Source organism: Ctenopharyngodon idella, chromosome 4, assembly GCF_019924925.1.
Source record: "Ctenopharyngodon idella isolate HZGC_01 chromosome 4, HZGC01, whole genome shotgun sequence".
In the NCBI taxonomy this organism is placed as follows: Eukaryota; Metazoa; Chordata; class Actinopteri; order Cypriniformes; family Xenocyprididae; genus Ctenopharyngodon; species Ctenopharyngodon idella.
Genome location: NC_067223.1, coordinates 10,183,842 through 10,201,001, shown reverse-complemented (window position 1 = coordinate 10,201,001; position 17,160 = coordinate 10,183,842). Strand labels below are relative to the sequence as shown.

At 36.5% G+C, this 17,160-nt stretch overlaps 1 protein-coding gene across 2 annotated transcripts in view; it reads left to right on the top strand.

Annotated features, from left to right (window-relative positions):
* Nucleotides 1–17,160, top strand: part of cped1 (cadherin-like and PC-esterase domain containing 1) — a 57,521-nt gene that overhangs the window by 8,270 nt on the left and 32,091 nt on the right. For both annotated transcript variants that reach the window (XM_051891275.1, XM_051891274.1), the window contains exons 2-11: nucleotides 967–1,138; nucleotides 6,011–6,105; nucleotides 6,708–6,789; nucleotides 11,999–12,083; nucleotides 12,174–12,324; nucleotides 13,789–13,919; nucleotides 15,407–15,479; nucleotides 15,595–15,759; nucleotides 16,398–16,502; nucleotides 16,754–16,905. In XM_051891275.1, the coding sequence (XP_051747235.1) occupies nucleotides 967–1,138; nucleotides 6,011–6,105; nucleotides 6,708–6,789; nucleotides 11,999–12,083; nucleotides 12,174–12,324; nucleotides 13,789–13,919; nucleotides 15,407–15,479; nucleotides 15,595–15,759; nucleotides 16,398–16,502; nucleotides 16,754–16,905 (1,211 nt within the window). The remainder of the gene's footprint in view (nucleotides 1–966; nucleotides 1,139–6,010; nucleotides 6,106–6,707; nucleotides 6,790–11,998; nucleotides 12,084–12,173; nucleotides 12,325–13,788; nucleotides 13,920–15,406; nucleotides 15,480–15,594; nucleotides 15,760–16,397; nucleotides 16,503–16,753; nucleotides 16,906–17,160) is intronic.

Below are 17,160 nucleotides of genomic sequence, written 5' to 3'. Positions count from 1 at the left end.
ATAATAATGTTGTTATTGTTATTATGATTATATGTAAATATAATTCTTAATTATAAATATATTTAAACATTAAATATTACTTAATGTATAACTAACCCTTTTATTTTATTTATTTTATTTAATTTTATTCCACTATATTCTCTTATAATGATTTGTCAAAGTTGTTTAGGTCTGTTAACTTATATGAGCAATGGTAAAGGGTCTGTTTTGAGAACTAAATGAGCAAATAATGGGGTGCAGGGGTTGACTTTGGCCATTTAGGACCCTTTCATTAATGTGCCTGAGCTCCCAGATGGAAACATTTACAAGGAGAGGAGGAGTGGACCACTGAGAGAGAGCGAGAAAGAACAGCACAGCACGACTGCAGAAAAAGATGAACACATACAGAGAGCAAAGAAAAGGAAACAGTATCATCCATGCTGAAGGAGAGGAAATGCTCCCCTCCCTTCCCCAGTCACACACTCTGTTGAAGCTCTGCCCAAAAAACGCTGTGTTCCTCTGAATCTGTTACGCAACATGGAACTGGATGATCGTGTGCTATGTTTAATTTGACTTTTAATAAGACTCATGTTGTCAAACTTTCCTCGGGTGCTAAACTAAACCTTATCCCACTCCTGTGCAGTAGCCATCACCTGAAACTCTGAATATGTCCAGGCATCTGAACTCTATACTCTGATCTAATCCTGCTCTCAAAAACAGGGTTCAACCCTCCTCCCTACCTTGACGGCCCGTAGAGGTCATTACCACGCTAGACTGCATTATGGGTACTTTTGAAATGCTTGGCTGCCTTTCTGATTAGCCCCTGGTGTTGTGATCCTCACATGTGACAAAGGATAGTTTGAGCCCTGTTATTTGTAACTTACAAATCAGGTTTATTGTACATTTTTAAAGTTTTAAAAGAAGTAACATTAAGTGCAAATGTAAAAGAGTAGTTGCTAAACAGTTCCTTGTTTCTTTCTCTCCCAGGTGCATCATTCTAAACGCAGCTGTGCGGGAAAAGCCATTATTCTTGCAGGCCAACATGCTCCGACAGATACTGAGGTCCAATTATACCAGAGAGTCCTTCAGCAGCAGGGTTATCGAGTGGATCAGGCCCGTTATGCAGAGACCAGCGCCTCACTCAGACAGGACAGAAGAGGTGAGAGAGCAACATCCTGCCCTTTTGTGTGTAACCTAGCGAACTACTTACTACACTGAATGCTGTCAATTTTTGTCTTCTAGTATGTGACAAAAGTGTAACAATCAACACTTCAATCTATAGCATACTACATGGTTGTCACATGACCTCATTCAGCAAGTAACATCTGGTTGTTATTTCTAATATGCTGTACTGTAAATATCGTAATTTAGCATTTTTAATTCAATTGTGTGTTGAAATATGGCTGAAATTACTTGTTTCATTTGCCGCCCTGAAAATGTAAGCTCAAGTAACTGCATTGCATAATGGGATATAGTATTCTATGTGGTGTATTGTCACTACACATTTCAATACATGTAATAGGATGTCTATGTTTAATTATACATACAGAACATTTTGTGCATATTATGCACAGAATACATAATGCATACTAAAAATGGTAAGCGTATGATGTTAATGTGCTTTCCACACATACATATGCATGCATGCTTAAAACTGTATGGGCTCAGGACAGATTGGGTATGTTTGGACTGGCATGCTACCAACTTCTATTTTTGAACCTCGTATCACAGTATGCAAATTTTCTGGATGCATGGAACTACTATATTCTACTATATTCACAAAAATGTGTGGTATACAACCAAAGCACAGTGCAAATGCAACGACTTTTTCCATTTCTAATGTGAAGAATAAACTGGAAACTGTTTTTTTTTTCTCAATATAATTCTCAATAATTTTGTTGTCTTTTGATTGAACTGGATTTTTGTTTTACTCCAAAAATGAAAAGTAATTGTTATTTTCAAGATTGACACTCCTCGCTGTTGTCATGTGACAACAATGTAGCATGCTACTGTTTGAAATGTTTATTGTTGAATACTCCTCAGTTTTACATAATCTTCTTAGTATGTAGACCACATCATATACTGTATAGTCATAGTATGCATGTATTCCTAGCCAACCCTGATTTGACTGTTGTGCGTGTGTCTTCAACAATGTTGTGTGTATTGTGTGAGGTATCATTGATTGGTATCCAGGGACTAGTGTTGTCAAAAGCGCTCGGTGAAGAGCGTCAAAGCTGTCTATTTACAACATGTTTTTGAAGCGTTGATCATTGTAGCCAATCACAGACATATCTGTTGAGTGCATGAACACAGTGGCCAATCAGAGGTGTTTAAGAATCCGCTCAACAGCGCTCAAAAGGCTAGGGGGAAATGCTGGTATCGTCACATTTTTAAAATTTCAGTACCGACTTGGTACCGAAGTCTGTACTTTTGACAACACTACCAGGGAGAGAGACAGTCAAATATAGTTAAGTGGTCATTATACAAAATATTTGACCGCAGAATGCTGCGATTGACCAATCAGAAGTATTCCAGAGAGTCGTGTAATAAACTGCACTGTTGTGTGCTGCTAGCTCCTGATCTCAGAGGATTGTTGTTTTCCCTATCCACCGTCAGGTGATTCAGGGGTTAATTTGGTCTCTTTACGGTCACAGCTGGGGTCCTAAAATCCTCCTCCCCACCTCCTCCAGGTCGTGACTGGACACAGAGAGGTTATTGAGATGGAGGCCTCTTTAGCAAACTGTGCTGTTTAGTTTCTGTAAATGTCTTTGACGCACATAGCGCCAACCATTGATATTTGGTTATGTCATAATTCACCCTGATATTTATATTGATGCATAAAGTAGCATTATGCAACTTTATTACCACAAATTGAGGTTGTTAAATGTGATTTTGAGCCCTTTCTTAAAAAATAAACAATAGTTTTTTATATAAAAGTGTTTTTTAAGTCTTTTCGAAAACCATATTTGCTGAATGAATGATGTAATGACACATTATTGTAGGTGAATAAATACAAACAAAACACAGTGAGGTCCAAACGCCTGAGACTACTAATAAAATGCCTCTATTTTCCATTTTTCCAATTTAATATACATTAGGCTATATATTATACATTGAATGACAAATTATGGTATCAGCATAACAATGTCAATGAGGTGTTTACATAGACCTAGAATTTTTTACAGGATTCTTTGACTAATAGAAAGTTCAAAAGAACAGCATTTATTTAAAAAATAAATATTTTGTAACATTATAAATGCATTTACTTTAAATATTCAAAATGATTTAATATTTTTGTATACCACTTTATTATTTTTATTTTATTTTATTTTATTTTATTTAAAAAAATATATATATATTTATTTATTTTATAAAATTAACTGAGGAACTGAGCAGGTGTTTGTTTGCCTGTGCGGAATAACACAGTTTGTCGACAACTGTCAGTCAGATTGACGGACAGGCCTGGCAACAACATCAAAAACATTGAGGTCATCAGGCCAACAGCTCCACCCAAACAACTTAACCAGAAACATACACATAGGCACTACTGATAAAACATACACTCATCCTAATGCCAAGAATGCTGGAGGCATCAGTGAGCTTTCCAGTGCTATTCCATGACTGGCACATTAAACATCTAAGATAGCGCTTGTGTATATGTATGTGTGTAAAGTGTTTGATCGTAGATTTACATGTGGTGACAGTTATGTAGTCAGTAGAGACTAATGGAGATGCTTATTTAACTATGGGCTGTTTAGTATGCAGTAGCCACAGGCTGTAGTCTAGGCTTTGGCCTGGAACTCCACAGGACACTATGGGAATAAAGTGAAGCAGAAGAATTAAAATGCATGGAATTGATTAGAAACGATGAGCTGTTAACAGCGTTATTTGAATGCAGAATGAGCTGAAATTATCATGATCGTATCAGGAGGGACATGGAGGCTGATTTCCCATGATTCCTTTTGGCTATAAACAGTACTTCCTGTTGTTTGGGCTGGGACGGCACTCAGGCACAAATTATTTGGACTTTATGCCAAATACACACCAGTTCATTTCCTGGAGCACTGCTGACTACCACAATAACTACCAGATGTGCCTTTTCCCCTTTCTCTCTCTCTCTCTCTCTCTCTCTGTCTCTCTCTCAAAGAATTTAAAGAAGTTTTATTAGCTCAATAAACAGTGGTTCAAATTTCTTATGCATTAAAAACATTACAAACTTGATTTAACCAAGTTGTTCCTGGATCATCAACAGCAGCAGCAGCAGCAACAATAATAATTGTATTTATTTATTTATTTGAATTATTTCTGGTCGGTTAATCAAGCTGTCATGTAATGAGGCTCAGGATATGACCCGTCATGTGCCTTAATATATCCTGTTTCAAGTGGACTGACCATATTGTGACTGCTGGATGGCTAATTGGACGTCTGAACCTCTGGTCTAGCATTTGGTGAATTAAAAACGCCACTCGTAAATCATGTGTGTTTGCATGCAGAGATTGTGTAGGTCGTATAGAGGGTTACATGTCTTTGATGTTTTGTTTGAAACCATGAACGGGTCCCTCCTTTAATTCAAAGCTGTACAAAAGAAATTAAAAAGTTAAAAGAATGTAAAGTATACATGAAGGCAATCTTATAGCAAAAGGAAAATTGGCTGTGTCTCAGTTTCTTCCTGACTGCGCTGTGTTGCCACAGCGTTATGTAATCCACTTTTGTCCTCATTTTTAGGTCTGTAAAAGGACTTCACAACTATTGGCCGTCTTTATTATTAGAACTTAGATTTTTCCGAGCCTTAAGCTTTGTTCCTTATCTTCATATTATGAAAATACTGACAGCCTTACTTAAGTTTTTGTGTTACTTTTCGGTGTTTACTTAGCTATATTTTGGGGACCATTGTCCCTAGAAGCGAGCTAAATATGACAAAACCTCCCTTTGGAGACATTCAGGAATGTACTCTTTCATCAACAAAATTATTTCAACATTTGTTGTTGAAAACAGAAATATCCTAAACTTATGTAAAGATATTCAAAAATTATATTTTAATAAAAACAATTAGTATGTAAATATTAGCCTATTTGTTATTTTATTATTATTATTATGCAACGTTCAGGGACATCTTCATTTGAAAAAACTATTCATTTTATATATATATATATACACACACACACACACACACACTCTCACAAAACACAATACTGGTCAAAAGTTTGGAAACATTACTGTTTGTAATGTTTTTGAAAGAAGTCTCTTTCAAAAACTTTACAGTAATATTGTGAAATATTATTACAATTTAAAATAATGTTTTTCTATTTTAATATACTTTAAAATCTAATATATTTCTGTGATGCAAAGCTGAATTTTCATCAGCCATTAGTCCAGTCTTCTGTGTCACGTGATCCTTCAGAAATCGTATTGTAATACGAAATTGTAATATGCTGATTTGATACTCAGTTATTATCAATGTTGGAAACAGCTGTGCTGCTTAATATTTTTTTGGAACCTGTGATACTTTTTTTCAGGATTCATTGATGAATAAAAAGTTAAAAAGAACAGCATTTATTCAAAATAGAAATATTTTCTAACAATATAAATCTTTACTATCACTTTTTATCAATTTAACACATCCTTGCTGAAAAAAGTAAAAGAAAAGAAAAGAAAGAAAAAAAAAATACTGACAAACTTTTGATATATATATATATATATATATATATATATATATATATATATATATATATATATATATATATATATATATATGTATTTAATGGGGCCTTTAAATTATAAAAAAAAATATATGTTTAGGAATAGGGTTTGGGTTCATCTATAGTAGTAATAAATAATAATGAACTTTATTAAAAAAATAATTAGATTTAGCCCCCCCAAAATATGTGTGTGTGTGTGTGTGTGTGTGTGTGTGTGTGTGTGTGTGTGTGTGTGTGTGTGTGCGCTTTTCTGCCTTAATCATCAGTTTTTGGCAAACTGTCATCACTTTTTTTCTTCATCTCTTGCTAAATATACTCTCTCTTGAACACAGATGGAAGAGACTGGTCTGTCTTGCTATGTCTAAAGGGCTCTGAAAAAAGTTGCCTGCGAAAAATCAACTTCGCCCATCCGCAGCACTACCAGAGGGTAAGACCACCCACTCCCTATCTGACTGAAATCACATCCAGAGCTCTTGAAGAGATTCCTGTTTATGATGCAATGTTATGCACAATTATTTAAAAAATATGGTCTATAATAGATCTGAAACTGAGAAGGAAAATCAAACACAAAAGCCAAGTGCTTATGCCAAATGCTTTTTGTTTGAAATGCATGTGAAATAAGATCTGGTCCAGAGGTTCAAAGGGAATGTTTATAGAAACCAGAATGCAGTAAAACATTCCAGCATCCTCAACTCCTCTGAGCTCATTCGCTAAATGCAGAAAACATATAAAGAGCCTGAGCCATTCTTGTATTTTACTCACAATTCATCTGAAATCTGTATTTAGTAATGCTCATATAATGATCAGATTTGCTTAAATATCCCAGCTGTTGCGAGTCTCTTGGGCCAGTTATGGTTCTGGAGGTGATCCAAGAACAACTGCTACTTACTGTGTCGGTTATTAAATCTCTTTCGCTCGTAGGCCATTAGTCATCTCACAGGATCTTAAGGCATTATCGAAAGACTGTCTTAAATGTTTTTAAACTATCCATCAGGGTGGTCTTTGTTAAACTCTGACCTCTTCACACAGGTTAACATAATACCAGCCTTTGCTGGAGCGTTTCTGGACATGGGCGGAGTCTGCCGGTTTTTGACGGACAGCCAGTTGTCAGGTGAGCAAGAATGTTCCAAGCATTTTTTTTTAACACGGATACTGAGACATTGATATTTGCAGCCACAACATGACATAAGTAGTTTTTTTAAGTTTTGAATGACTTTGTTCTGTTGAACAAAAAAGGAGAAGTTTTGCAGAATGTTCATGTTTCTCTTTTCTGTACGACAAAAGCAGTCCAGTAAGCTGGGTTTAAAAAAAGAATCATAAAATCACCATAAAAGTAGCCCATACGACATGTCTGATATATTCCAAGTCTTCTAAAACAATGTAACACAGTTTTGCAAGAAGTTGACATTTCATAAAAATTTTCGTATCATTTACTCAACTTCATGTTGATCCAAACCTGAATGACTTTCTTTCATTTGTTGAACACTTCCATCTAATGAAAGTAAATGGGGTGCTTTACTTTAGTGTTAGTTACATACTATTATAGTATTTATTAATATTTTGAATTAGATTTTTTTATCTTTCCAATTTTCATTTGAATTTGAAATTAAGCTTTAGTAATTGTATGTGCTTTTGTCATTTTTCTTTTTACCTTTAATTTATTTTTATTTCAGTTTCAGTACATCAACTTAGGTCTCGTTTACACTAGTGCTTTTTTGTTTTAAAACGGCATTTTAAAATGAAAACGATGCTTATCTACACTGGCGTTTCCACAGCGTTTCGGAAGCAATCTCCGTCTGCACTACACGACCGAAAACGCATGTCACATGACCGTTCATGCACACTGGGCATGTGCGTACAAGTGTAAACAGTTGCCTCTTGCGCATGTAGGTAGATGCAGTATTAAAAAATGCAGAGTTTAACTGCACAATGGCTGCTAAAAATGACAACAAAGCCAGCAAAGATTGCAGTTCAGTCTCCATGTTATTGTTTACATGGTCGTCAAGGATACGCAGAGCGTTTTCAAAAGTCTCCGTTTTTGTCCGTTTACACTGAAACACAACCTCAGTGTTTTCAAACTAAAGCAGGTTCTGCAGTATTTTCGAAAATCTCCGTTTTCAAGGGTCGAAAAACGCCAGAGTAGTGTAAACGACAGGCGTAACTGTAACAAAGGTTATGCATTTTAAAACGAAAATGCACTAGTGTAAATGGGGCCTTAAACTTGGCATGGCAACATTTCTAATTTTCATTTAAGTTGTTTTTCTAATACATTTTTTTTATATTTATTTTTTATGTTATATTTTTTATATTTTATTTTATTTCAGTTTTTATTTCAATTGACCCTTCGCAAAGACCCACACCCCTTAGTTACTGTTGCTATGTCCAACAAGCCATGGCTCTCACGCCACACATCATGTTCTCATACAGTGAAAAATACATCACAGAGCAATAAAAGACACTGACAACGTGCCGACAGACAAGACAGAGTTACTTTTGGTATGAAACAAAGTCTCAGCTTTTTTAATAAATTCAAACAATAAATAGGCTACCATTTTGTGGCTCTTTAATGTGTTGTGACAGATCGCTGTAGCGTCTCAGTTCAAGTGGCACGTGAACCAAGCATCTCTTCCTACTAGTAATAAACATGAATTAACATTAGAAGGTATGTTGTTTCAACCGCAGAAAGACATTAGTTCAAGAAACACACAAAGTTCAAGTCCACGACGTTAATTTATTAACTCTCCTGTCTGGTTTGTTTATCAGACAAAATGGCGTATTTAGTGTCATGATTGGTCAGATCGCCTGTCAATCAAACTCCCGGCGAAGGACGAATTACCAACCCCTTTGGATCCCATTGGCTTTCATTACATGGAGTGAAACAGTTCTTATTTATTTATTTATTGTTTTTTAAAAAACCCTTTATAATAAAGCTTCATCATTTAAATTGGTTGGAAAAACAATGTCCATTCTCAATTTAACATCTCTAACAGTGCTGTGTGTGTATGTGTGTGTGTATGTGTGTGACTCACTTCTGTCAGCAGTGTATTGGAGTGTTTTAAGGTTTTCTCTGTAATTACTTATAAAGGTCAGTGTCAAGGGTGATATGCAACTCTCTGTTGCATGGATATTAAAAGGTAAGTGCACATCATAAATGTCATTTAATAACAGCCAGTGAGTTTTCTTATATGTCAGGAGAATGCCATATTAACAAAGCTCTTTGAACTTGATCATGCTTAATTTGACTACTTTAAACCAATTATGATCATCACTTCTGAAAGACCTCAAAGATGGAGGATAACAGTGCCTATGTTTTGTGACAATAATGACCGATTTTTCATCCGCTGCCCCTGTGGCATCAAGACCGCCCAGCCTCAGAAAAGAAAGCTTTGTCTCCAGCTCTGAAACAATATTGTCCTTCCTGTTGGCCCGTCGCCCACAGAAACATGAACGATTGAGTCCTGGTGTGTGGGGTTTGGCTAGGCAAGGTTGTGTCCTCTTTATAATCATATCTGAAGGTAGGGTGCACAAATATACACATGACATGGACGGGTCAGTGACCAAGCTGAATGTGTAGCTCACACACTTGGGTTGGGAGTGACCAGGACTTTGGCAGATGCGCGGGTTACGGAGATCCTGATGTTTTTCCAAGTGTTTCGTTAGGGTTTGGGGTTTGAAACGGGGCCCAAGGCTGGTGTGGTGTGAGGGTTAACTGAATACGGTTTGGAGATGTGTACTGTGGAGATGTTTGAGAGTATTAAGTATTGCTTCAGTGGTGTGGTGGCATCCTTTCTCAAATGCTGGAGAGACGTGTGTGTTTCTGATTAAATGGTGACGCGGGGACTGGAATCAGTGAAGGAATTTTCTTTCGCACAGCAGTGCCAGATCATTCACTCACTCACTCAGAAATGCTGAGCTGTGCATGTGTTGATATGAAGCCTAGTAAACGCACACATTTGCACACTGCACACACTTTGACTTCTATTGGTCTTGAATTAGGTTAGTTGCAATCAAATTATCCTATCCATAATGCAAATGGTCTCACAGGACCGTGATCTGGCTCTAACAATGGAGCCTTGTGCATCGCCACAGAAATACGAACTGAAGAGACTGACAAAATGACTTGTGACCCATTACTTGTTGCGATTTTGGCTGCTTTGGACAAAAACTGCAAGAGGAAGCTTTTATTGCTGGTTGTTTTATTGTGTCACGTCTGGCACATGTCACTCTAAGGCCCTGTTTCCACCTGGTATTACGATGCATTTTGGTCAATTGGATCACAGGTAGATGAGGGAGACACAAACCCATTTCCACCTGGTATTTTAATCTCTCTTTTGTCCACTTTCAACCACTTCTGTCCTGATTTCTTCAAGGGGAGGGTCTATGGGTGGGTAAATGTATGGGTTTTTTCAGATCTTTCGATCTAATGGACAAAATAAACTTGCACAATTTACATATCAGCTTCCGTTTCTGCTCCGACAGCCGCAAGACCACACCGAACACTGTGAGCGCATGTTAGAAATCAGGAATGGTGAGAGAACATTGTGCTTGGTACATTTTTCATCTTCAAACCAAAATTGGGTCTTCAGCCGACAAAGTTTAAATCCCATCTGGCTAGCGCGCTTCCCATAATTTTTACGAATTAGGTCAGAAGGTGGAGAGTAGGCGGTCTTTAGTGGCTGGTGGAACAAATTCGAACACATGAACGTCTACACTAAGAAAGCAATCAGGTCTAATGCATTTTGGACCATTTCTGGAAGTGGCCAAAAGTGGACAAGCTCAAAACGTTTCACACCCTGTTTACACCTGTATTTAGCATCCGATCGACTAAAACGCATCTTAAAGGGGATAGTTCACCCAAAAATGAAAATTCTGTCATCATTTATTCACCCTCAGGTTGTTCCAAACCTGTATAAATTTCTTTGTTCCGTTGAACACAAAAGAAGATATTTTGAAGAATGTGGGAAACTGAACAGTTCTGGGACACCATTGACTTCCATAGTATTTTTTTTCCCTACTATGGAAGTCAATGGTGCCCCAAAACGGCCTGGTTACAAACTTTCTTCAAAATATCTTCCTTTGTGTTCAGCAGAACAAAGACATTTATACAGAATTGGAACAACTTGAGGGTGAGTAAATGATTACAGAATTTTCATTTTTGGGTGAACTATCCCTTTAATACCAGGTAGAAACAGGACCTGAAAGCAACTTCTGGGAGTTTCAGTAGTGAATGAAATTATGTAGTCTCTTTGTTAACAATGTTTCCATTGAGAATGTGTCCAAATTGCAAAATATACACTACCGTTCTAATGTTTGGGGTCAGATTTTTAAAAAAGAAATTAGTACTTTTATTCAGCAAGGATGTATTAAATTTATCAAAAGTGACTATAGACTTTTGCGCTGTTACAAAAAATATATATATTTCAGATAAATGCTGTACTTTTTAACTTTTTATTCATTAAAGAATCATGAAAAATGTATCATGGTTTCTTGAGCAGCAAATCAGCATATTAGAATGATTTCTGAAGGATCATGTGACACCGAAGACTGAAGTAATGATGCTAAAAATTCAGCTTTGCATCACATAAATAAATTACAATTTAAAATATATTAAACTAGAAGAGAGTTATATTAAATTATAATATTCACAGTATCAATGTTTTTGCTTTCTTTTTGATCAAATAAATTCAGCCTTGGTGAGCAGAAGAGACTTCTTTCAAAAGCATTTAAAACTCTACCTTGTTTTAAACAAATTCTAGTTAGAATTGCACATTTTCATGGAGAAAGGAATGCATTGCGACATTGAAAGTCATTCCAACATGGCAGATGAAGCGAGAAAAATGTTAATTATAAATAAACTTGGACTTTTTTACCAAATATTTATGTGTTGTGACTTTGTATGACTAGCATGCTGTTAGCTTGGCACCATGCTAACGTCAAATTCTATATAAATCATCTGAGATTAAAATCTTTTGTGCACTTCATGTTTGTTTTGCAGTTACTGCCTATGTAGGGAGTTCAAAATCAATCACTTATGAGATTATGTTGCTGCTTCGTGTCGACGGTTAGCAGTAAGACAGCTCACTATGTTTTGGAACAGAGCTTCAGTTTATTTATCACAGAAGCAAAACCTGCATGTGAGAAACGTGGTGAGACTCAACGTTTCTCTAACGTGGGATCTCTAGACAGATGTCTGGAGGTCTTTGTGGAAAGAAATAAAGTAGTTTTGGCCTTCATGTCAATGCATGTGCAATGTGTCTTCCTCACAGAGAAAATCAATGTGTCTGACTTTATCCTCCTCTGCTTTCTGTTTTTCATCTCAGGAATGACATTACCCATACGTCCTTCAGCCTGTGCTTTTTCCTCATCTCCACAAGAGGGAACCCCAAATACTGCTGAAGATCAACAGTAAGTCATGCCACATCTGAGGGAAATGGCCAACCAAAAATGTTGCGAAGCTGATTTTCACTTCAGAGTTGTTGTGATTGTATCCTATAGGAGGCAGCCAATCACACACTCAGACAATCAGGGCCTGAATGCCACCGTAAATGTATACATCCTGGTCACCTCGGCAACACCGCTGACCGCTTTTGTCCACCGCACAGCCTTGGTTAAAATCCACCGGGATAAAACTAGTTATGCTATCGAGGTAAGGAAACATTTTCTCTTGAGTGAAAGCTGTAAAACTATTACAGTTTAAATAAAACAATATCTGCATCTCAATACTCAAATGAGCTTAGAAATCATTATTAGGTGCCTTTTAGCTATTTTGATAAGCATTTATATTTTTAAATCAGATCAGATGTGATTTCTCCGGTCTTAATATTGCAGTTTATATCCCTGCGCTGCAGTTTACTGATGATGAAGGCTTGGCTAAGCATTTATATCCCATGTGATGTTTATTAGGCCTCCACAGCTGTGAAACACTGCTTTCATTACAGTGTGTGTGTGTGAGTTTGTGTGTATGTAATGCCAGATTACTTTAGAGGCTTCAGTCAGAGTCTTGTAAACAGCTGGAGGGCACATTGAGATCTAATAAAAGACAGATCATGTTTACTGAGTTTCAATGGCTGATAAAAGAGTCCTGACAAACAAGCAGATCACTATAAAGTCTCTAATAAAAGTCTGATCATTCCCCTCTGGTCCTTGGTGTGTGTGTGTGTGTGTGTGTGTGTGTGTGTGTGTGTGTGTGTGTGTGTGCGTGTGTGTGTGTGTGTGTGTGATATAGATCACTATCTAATGCAAAACTGTCTTGGACTGCTTCCGCTTGTGTACAACAGTGTGTCATTGTGACAAAATCTCCCTTTAGTGACATCCTCATTAAAAAACTATATAAATAATATATATTATTATTGTCAAGATATAATTGGTTTTAATGTAAAAATCAATTGATGTCTATGGTAGATCCTAATTAAAATGGTTTTGTGTGGTGTAGGAATGTTATTACACAAAATGGAAACAATTGTTCTTGTACTGCCCTCTAATGGTACTGATCTGTCATTACTCTTCAGCTGGGCTCATCAACTTCTGTCTGTTGTACTACTGTACAATAGAACGGTTTCTCTCACGTGACTTAATGTTTTGATACTGTGTACAAATCTCTCACAAAGTTAACATACCAAATGCATATTTAATTTTTTTTTACTGTACACTAAATGATCTTGAAATCAAACATTGAAATTTAATAAAGTTACTATTAACTCCATAGACTGAACTCCATGCAAAATTATTAACTTGACACAAGCTGAATAGGAAAATGTACAAATTCTGACTTTAATTTAATTAAAAAATTTTAAATGAATTTGTATTGTCAATAACCCGTAAACTGTCAACAAGTTTTAGTATGAGTTGTGTCGCCACCTAGTGGAGATTGAGTTATTAAGGATAAAGTCTCTTGTCCATGTGGAAGAGTTTTTGTCTTAGTGACCGCAGTTAAATCAGTATTGATGAACAGGTTTTGTAGTGTAGAAATTGCAGTGTTCTGCTCAATCTGTTTAGAGAGACTGAGCAGATGCTGAATGATGGACTGATGAGATCTCTCTGTTATTGATGCTCTTCATCTTTGAGTTTATGTACTGTGTCAGACTGATTTAGACCTCTCTCTCTCTTTCAGTTGCAGGTATTCTTTAGAGAAAGACTGGGTCTTTTGCTCTCTCATCAAGCCATTGATCACATGAATCATGTCATCAGCGACATCCTGAAAGCTGCCCTATTATCCACAAAGGAGAGCAGCTCTTCACCCAGGTTATAAACACGTCATCCAGAAACTGCCCATATACTTACATTTTAAAAAATTTATCTGTTGTTGTTATATAACAACAGATTCAACAGATTATAAAAATACAGGTAACACTTTACAGTAATACAGTTCAATAATATAGTACGTTATCTAACAATGATTGATATATTTGTTGGGGAAAGTTACTTTTAAAAGTAATTTATTACAATATTGTGTTACTCCCTAAAAAAAAGTTTTATGGAACTTTTTATGGAAAGTAATGTGATACATTACTTTGTGTTACTTTTTGTCATCTGGGCTGGGCTTGCTTGTTTTTTTTTAATAACAAAAATAAAATAAAAGTTCAGATGCTCTAAACAGCACCTACATCAAAAATTAGATAATGATATTGAGCGAATGCTCTCCGCACATAGTATACGTTCAACAAATACTTTCACTTCAAATCCGCTAAATCCCAGTATCAGCCCATTTAGAAATATCAGTTCATTGGCAGAAACCGCTAAACGCCACTTCCCTTTGGCAGAAAAGCCTCTAAGTCCACAGAAGAGCCAATCGGAAGATGTGAATCGAATCATATGATTTCAAGAGGAACAGCGTGCATATGAGCCGGCTTTCAATTGCCGAGCTGCAAATTTTTATCATGTTTTGTCCATCGTTAGAGTGGCAATGACAGGATTTCAAGAGTAGCGAGTAACTTTTTCTGCTGTAAAACTGACAGAAACTGACATTTTGTTGTCCAGAGAGGTGGATTTGTTAAATACCAGTGAATTGACTAAAGTGACATTTTTGAAAATAAGGCATTTCAATAACTGACTAATAACCTTTTCATTGCCATTAAAGTGAAATTATTGAACCTTAACGTTGGAGACTGTTCATTTAAAAGAAAACATGTCAGACGGACTTAAAGGTGATGATACACGGGGCAACTTTTTGAGCAATGTTGCCGGGCAGTGTCACCGAGCAATGATGCTTGGGCACTTTCCCATTGAGAATGGGCAACAAATTTTGATCTAAGTATCCAGATAGAAATTTGTTGCCCATTCTCAATGGGAAAGTGCCCAAGCATCATCGCTCGGCGACATTGCTCAAAAAGTTGCCCCGTGTATCATCACCTTTAGAGGTTTTTGCAATGGAACTCTTCAAATAAGCCTCAGGCTGAAGGAAATTCAAATTCACACCTGTACAGTAGAGGGCGCATCTCAAACAGACCTTTCAGCTGTGCAGCTATTCTGGATTGCAGAAGAATAGGATGAATGTAGTTAACTAATGTTGACCTTACCAAAATATTTAAACCTGATAATTTTTTTTTTTTTAATGCAGGAATAAAACTGTGTTTGTCCTGTATTTAATTTAAAAGCCATTGATTTGATATTTCGTTTATTATAATTTATTAATAATACTTTTGGGTGTACTGTATACTATATGATTTTATGATATATATGTTGATCAGCTGAATGTGTAATATTTTGTATATTTGTGTTGTTTCTTATAGGTGTAAGCTGTGTTTTCAGTTAATGACCTTCACATTGCACTATAACGCTTCTCTTCGTCCAGTGGTGGTGAAGGTTAGAATGAACACCCATCCATGATCTCCCACGCAAGCTCTCAATATGACCACTAGAGGGCAGCATATCAATACACATTCATGTTTATTATTTGTCCGCTCTTTTTCTGTCTCAGCTTCAGACTGATCTACACTTTGATGGAATGAAGGACCCTCACTTTGACGGACAGATAGCCAAAGAGTATATGCTGGAGGATGTGCTGAAACTGCTTTTCCCAGTATGCAACAGTGAGGCCATAGAGCCCAGTTCATCACTTAACATGCAGGAAGAGACCCAAAAGGTAAAACGGTCATCAGTGTGTCCTGATATTTCCAAATGCTAGTTAATTAATTAACAGTTTATATATGTATATGTATATATGTATGTATGTCCTGACTCCTGTTAGAGTGGATGTAGACACATGTTTTCAGAAAGCTTATTCTGTGAGAAGGAATAAAGTGTCCAATAACAGCTTTTACCGAGATGGAATTTGCATTCGGCAAGTCATATGATCTTAACATGTTTTCCCCCATGAGGCAACTTGCTCCATATAAAATAAAACCTCTTTTTTAGGCCACTGATATAATGACAGTCTTGTCATGTGAGTTTGTGTGATTTTAAACATATGTATATTTAAAAGGATTTTATGAAACATGAGTAGAACTAATTTTATAAACCCATTTCCATAATCAATGCATTAAGTTCAGTCCAAAGAATGGTTTCATAAAAGAAATTTGTTCTGCTTGTGTTTCAAGAATGAGGCCAAAGTGAATTAAAATGTCAAATAAGTCATTTTCCATGCCTTACAAACAGTCAATTTGATTTTATTTAGTTCAATTTCCTTGTCTTCTTTGTTGCTTTGTAAAATACAGTTATTTTTTTCCATGCACGTCAATAGTTTTTATCATTGTTGTCTAATTATTTGAACTTGTGCTGCAGTACGGTGTCTGTGAGGGGCCAAACGGTCTGTGTCTGCCTCCAGATGAGATGCATTTACTGCAGCAGTTTAATCAGCACCTTAAGAGACCAGGACCCTTTCAGCTGGTAAAGACACATATGCACTTTTAAAGATGCTCATACTGTATTAGCTATAGTATCTATGACTTCAATGCTTATTAATATGGATAAACAGGCATAAATGTAACTGAATTTGACTTCATGTGATGTTTAATCAGACTAATACATTTCTGAAGGGTTTTTACATGTAAACTTATCACATAATAAACCTGTATGTCCCTGTTGTGCATTTTTGTCTGTTAAATAAATCGTGTGTGTGTGTGTGTGTGTGTTGGCAGCTGTACCCTATATCTCCTCCTCCTGATGATCTCCGCCATGATCTAATCCAGGGAGAGTCCCACAGCGCACAGGATTATGGATGGAGACCAGCTCTCATGGCCCTGCTCCAAGAGCTCAGCCTTTACTACACGAGAAGACATCAGACTGAAAGGTTACACGCACACAAACACATACTTGCACAACGTAACACATTTGCAGATTCCCCAGATCATATCATCAAGACTTATTCTTTCTCCAGCGATGAGTTACGAGTTATGCTGCAGGCATAGCAAAAATTCTGCAAGTGTCCGGAGATCATTTCATACAAAACATTGTTTTGTATTCAGTCATCCTTAGTGATGTCCTGTTTTAAGCCTGTGGTGCTTTGGGTCATCTGCAGTCCAGTCAAAACATTTATTTTACAGTC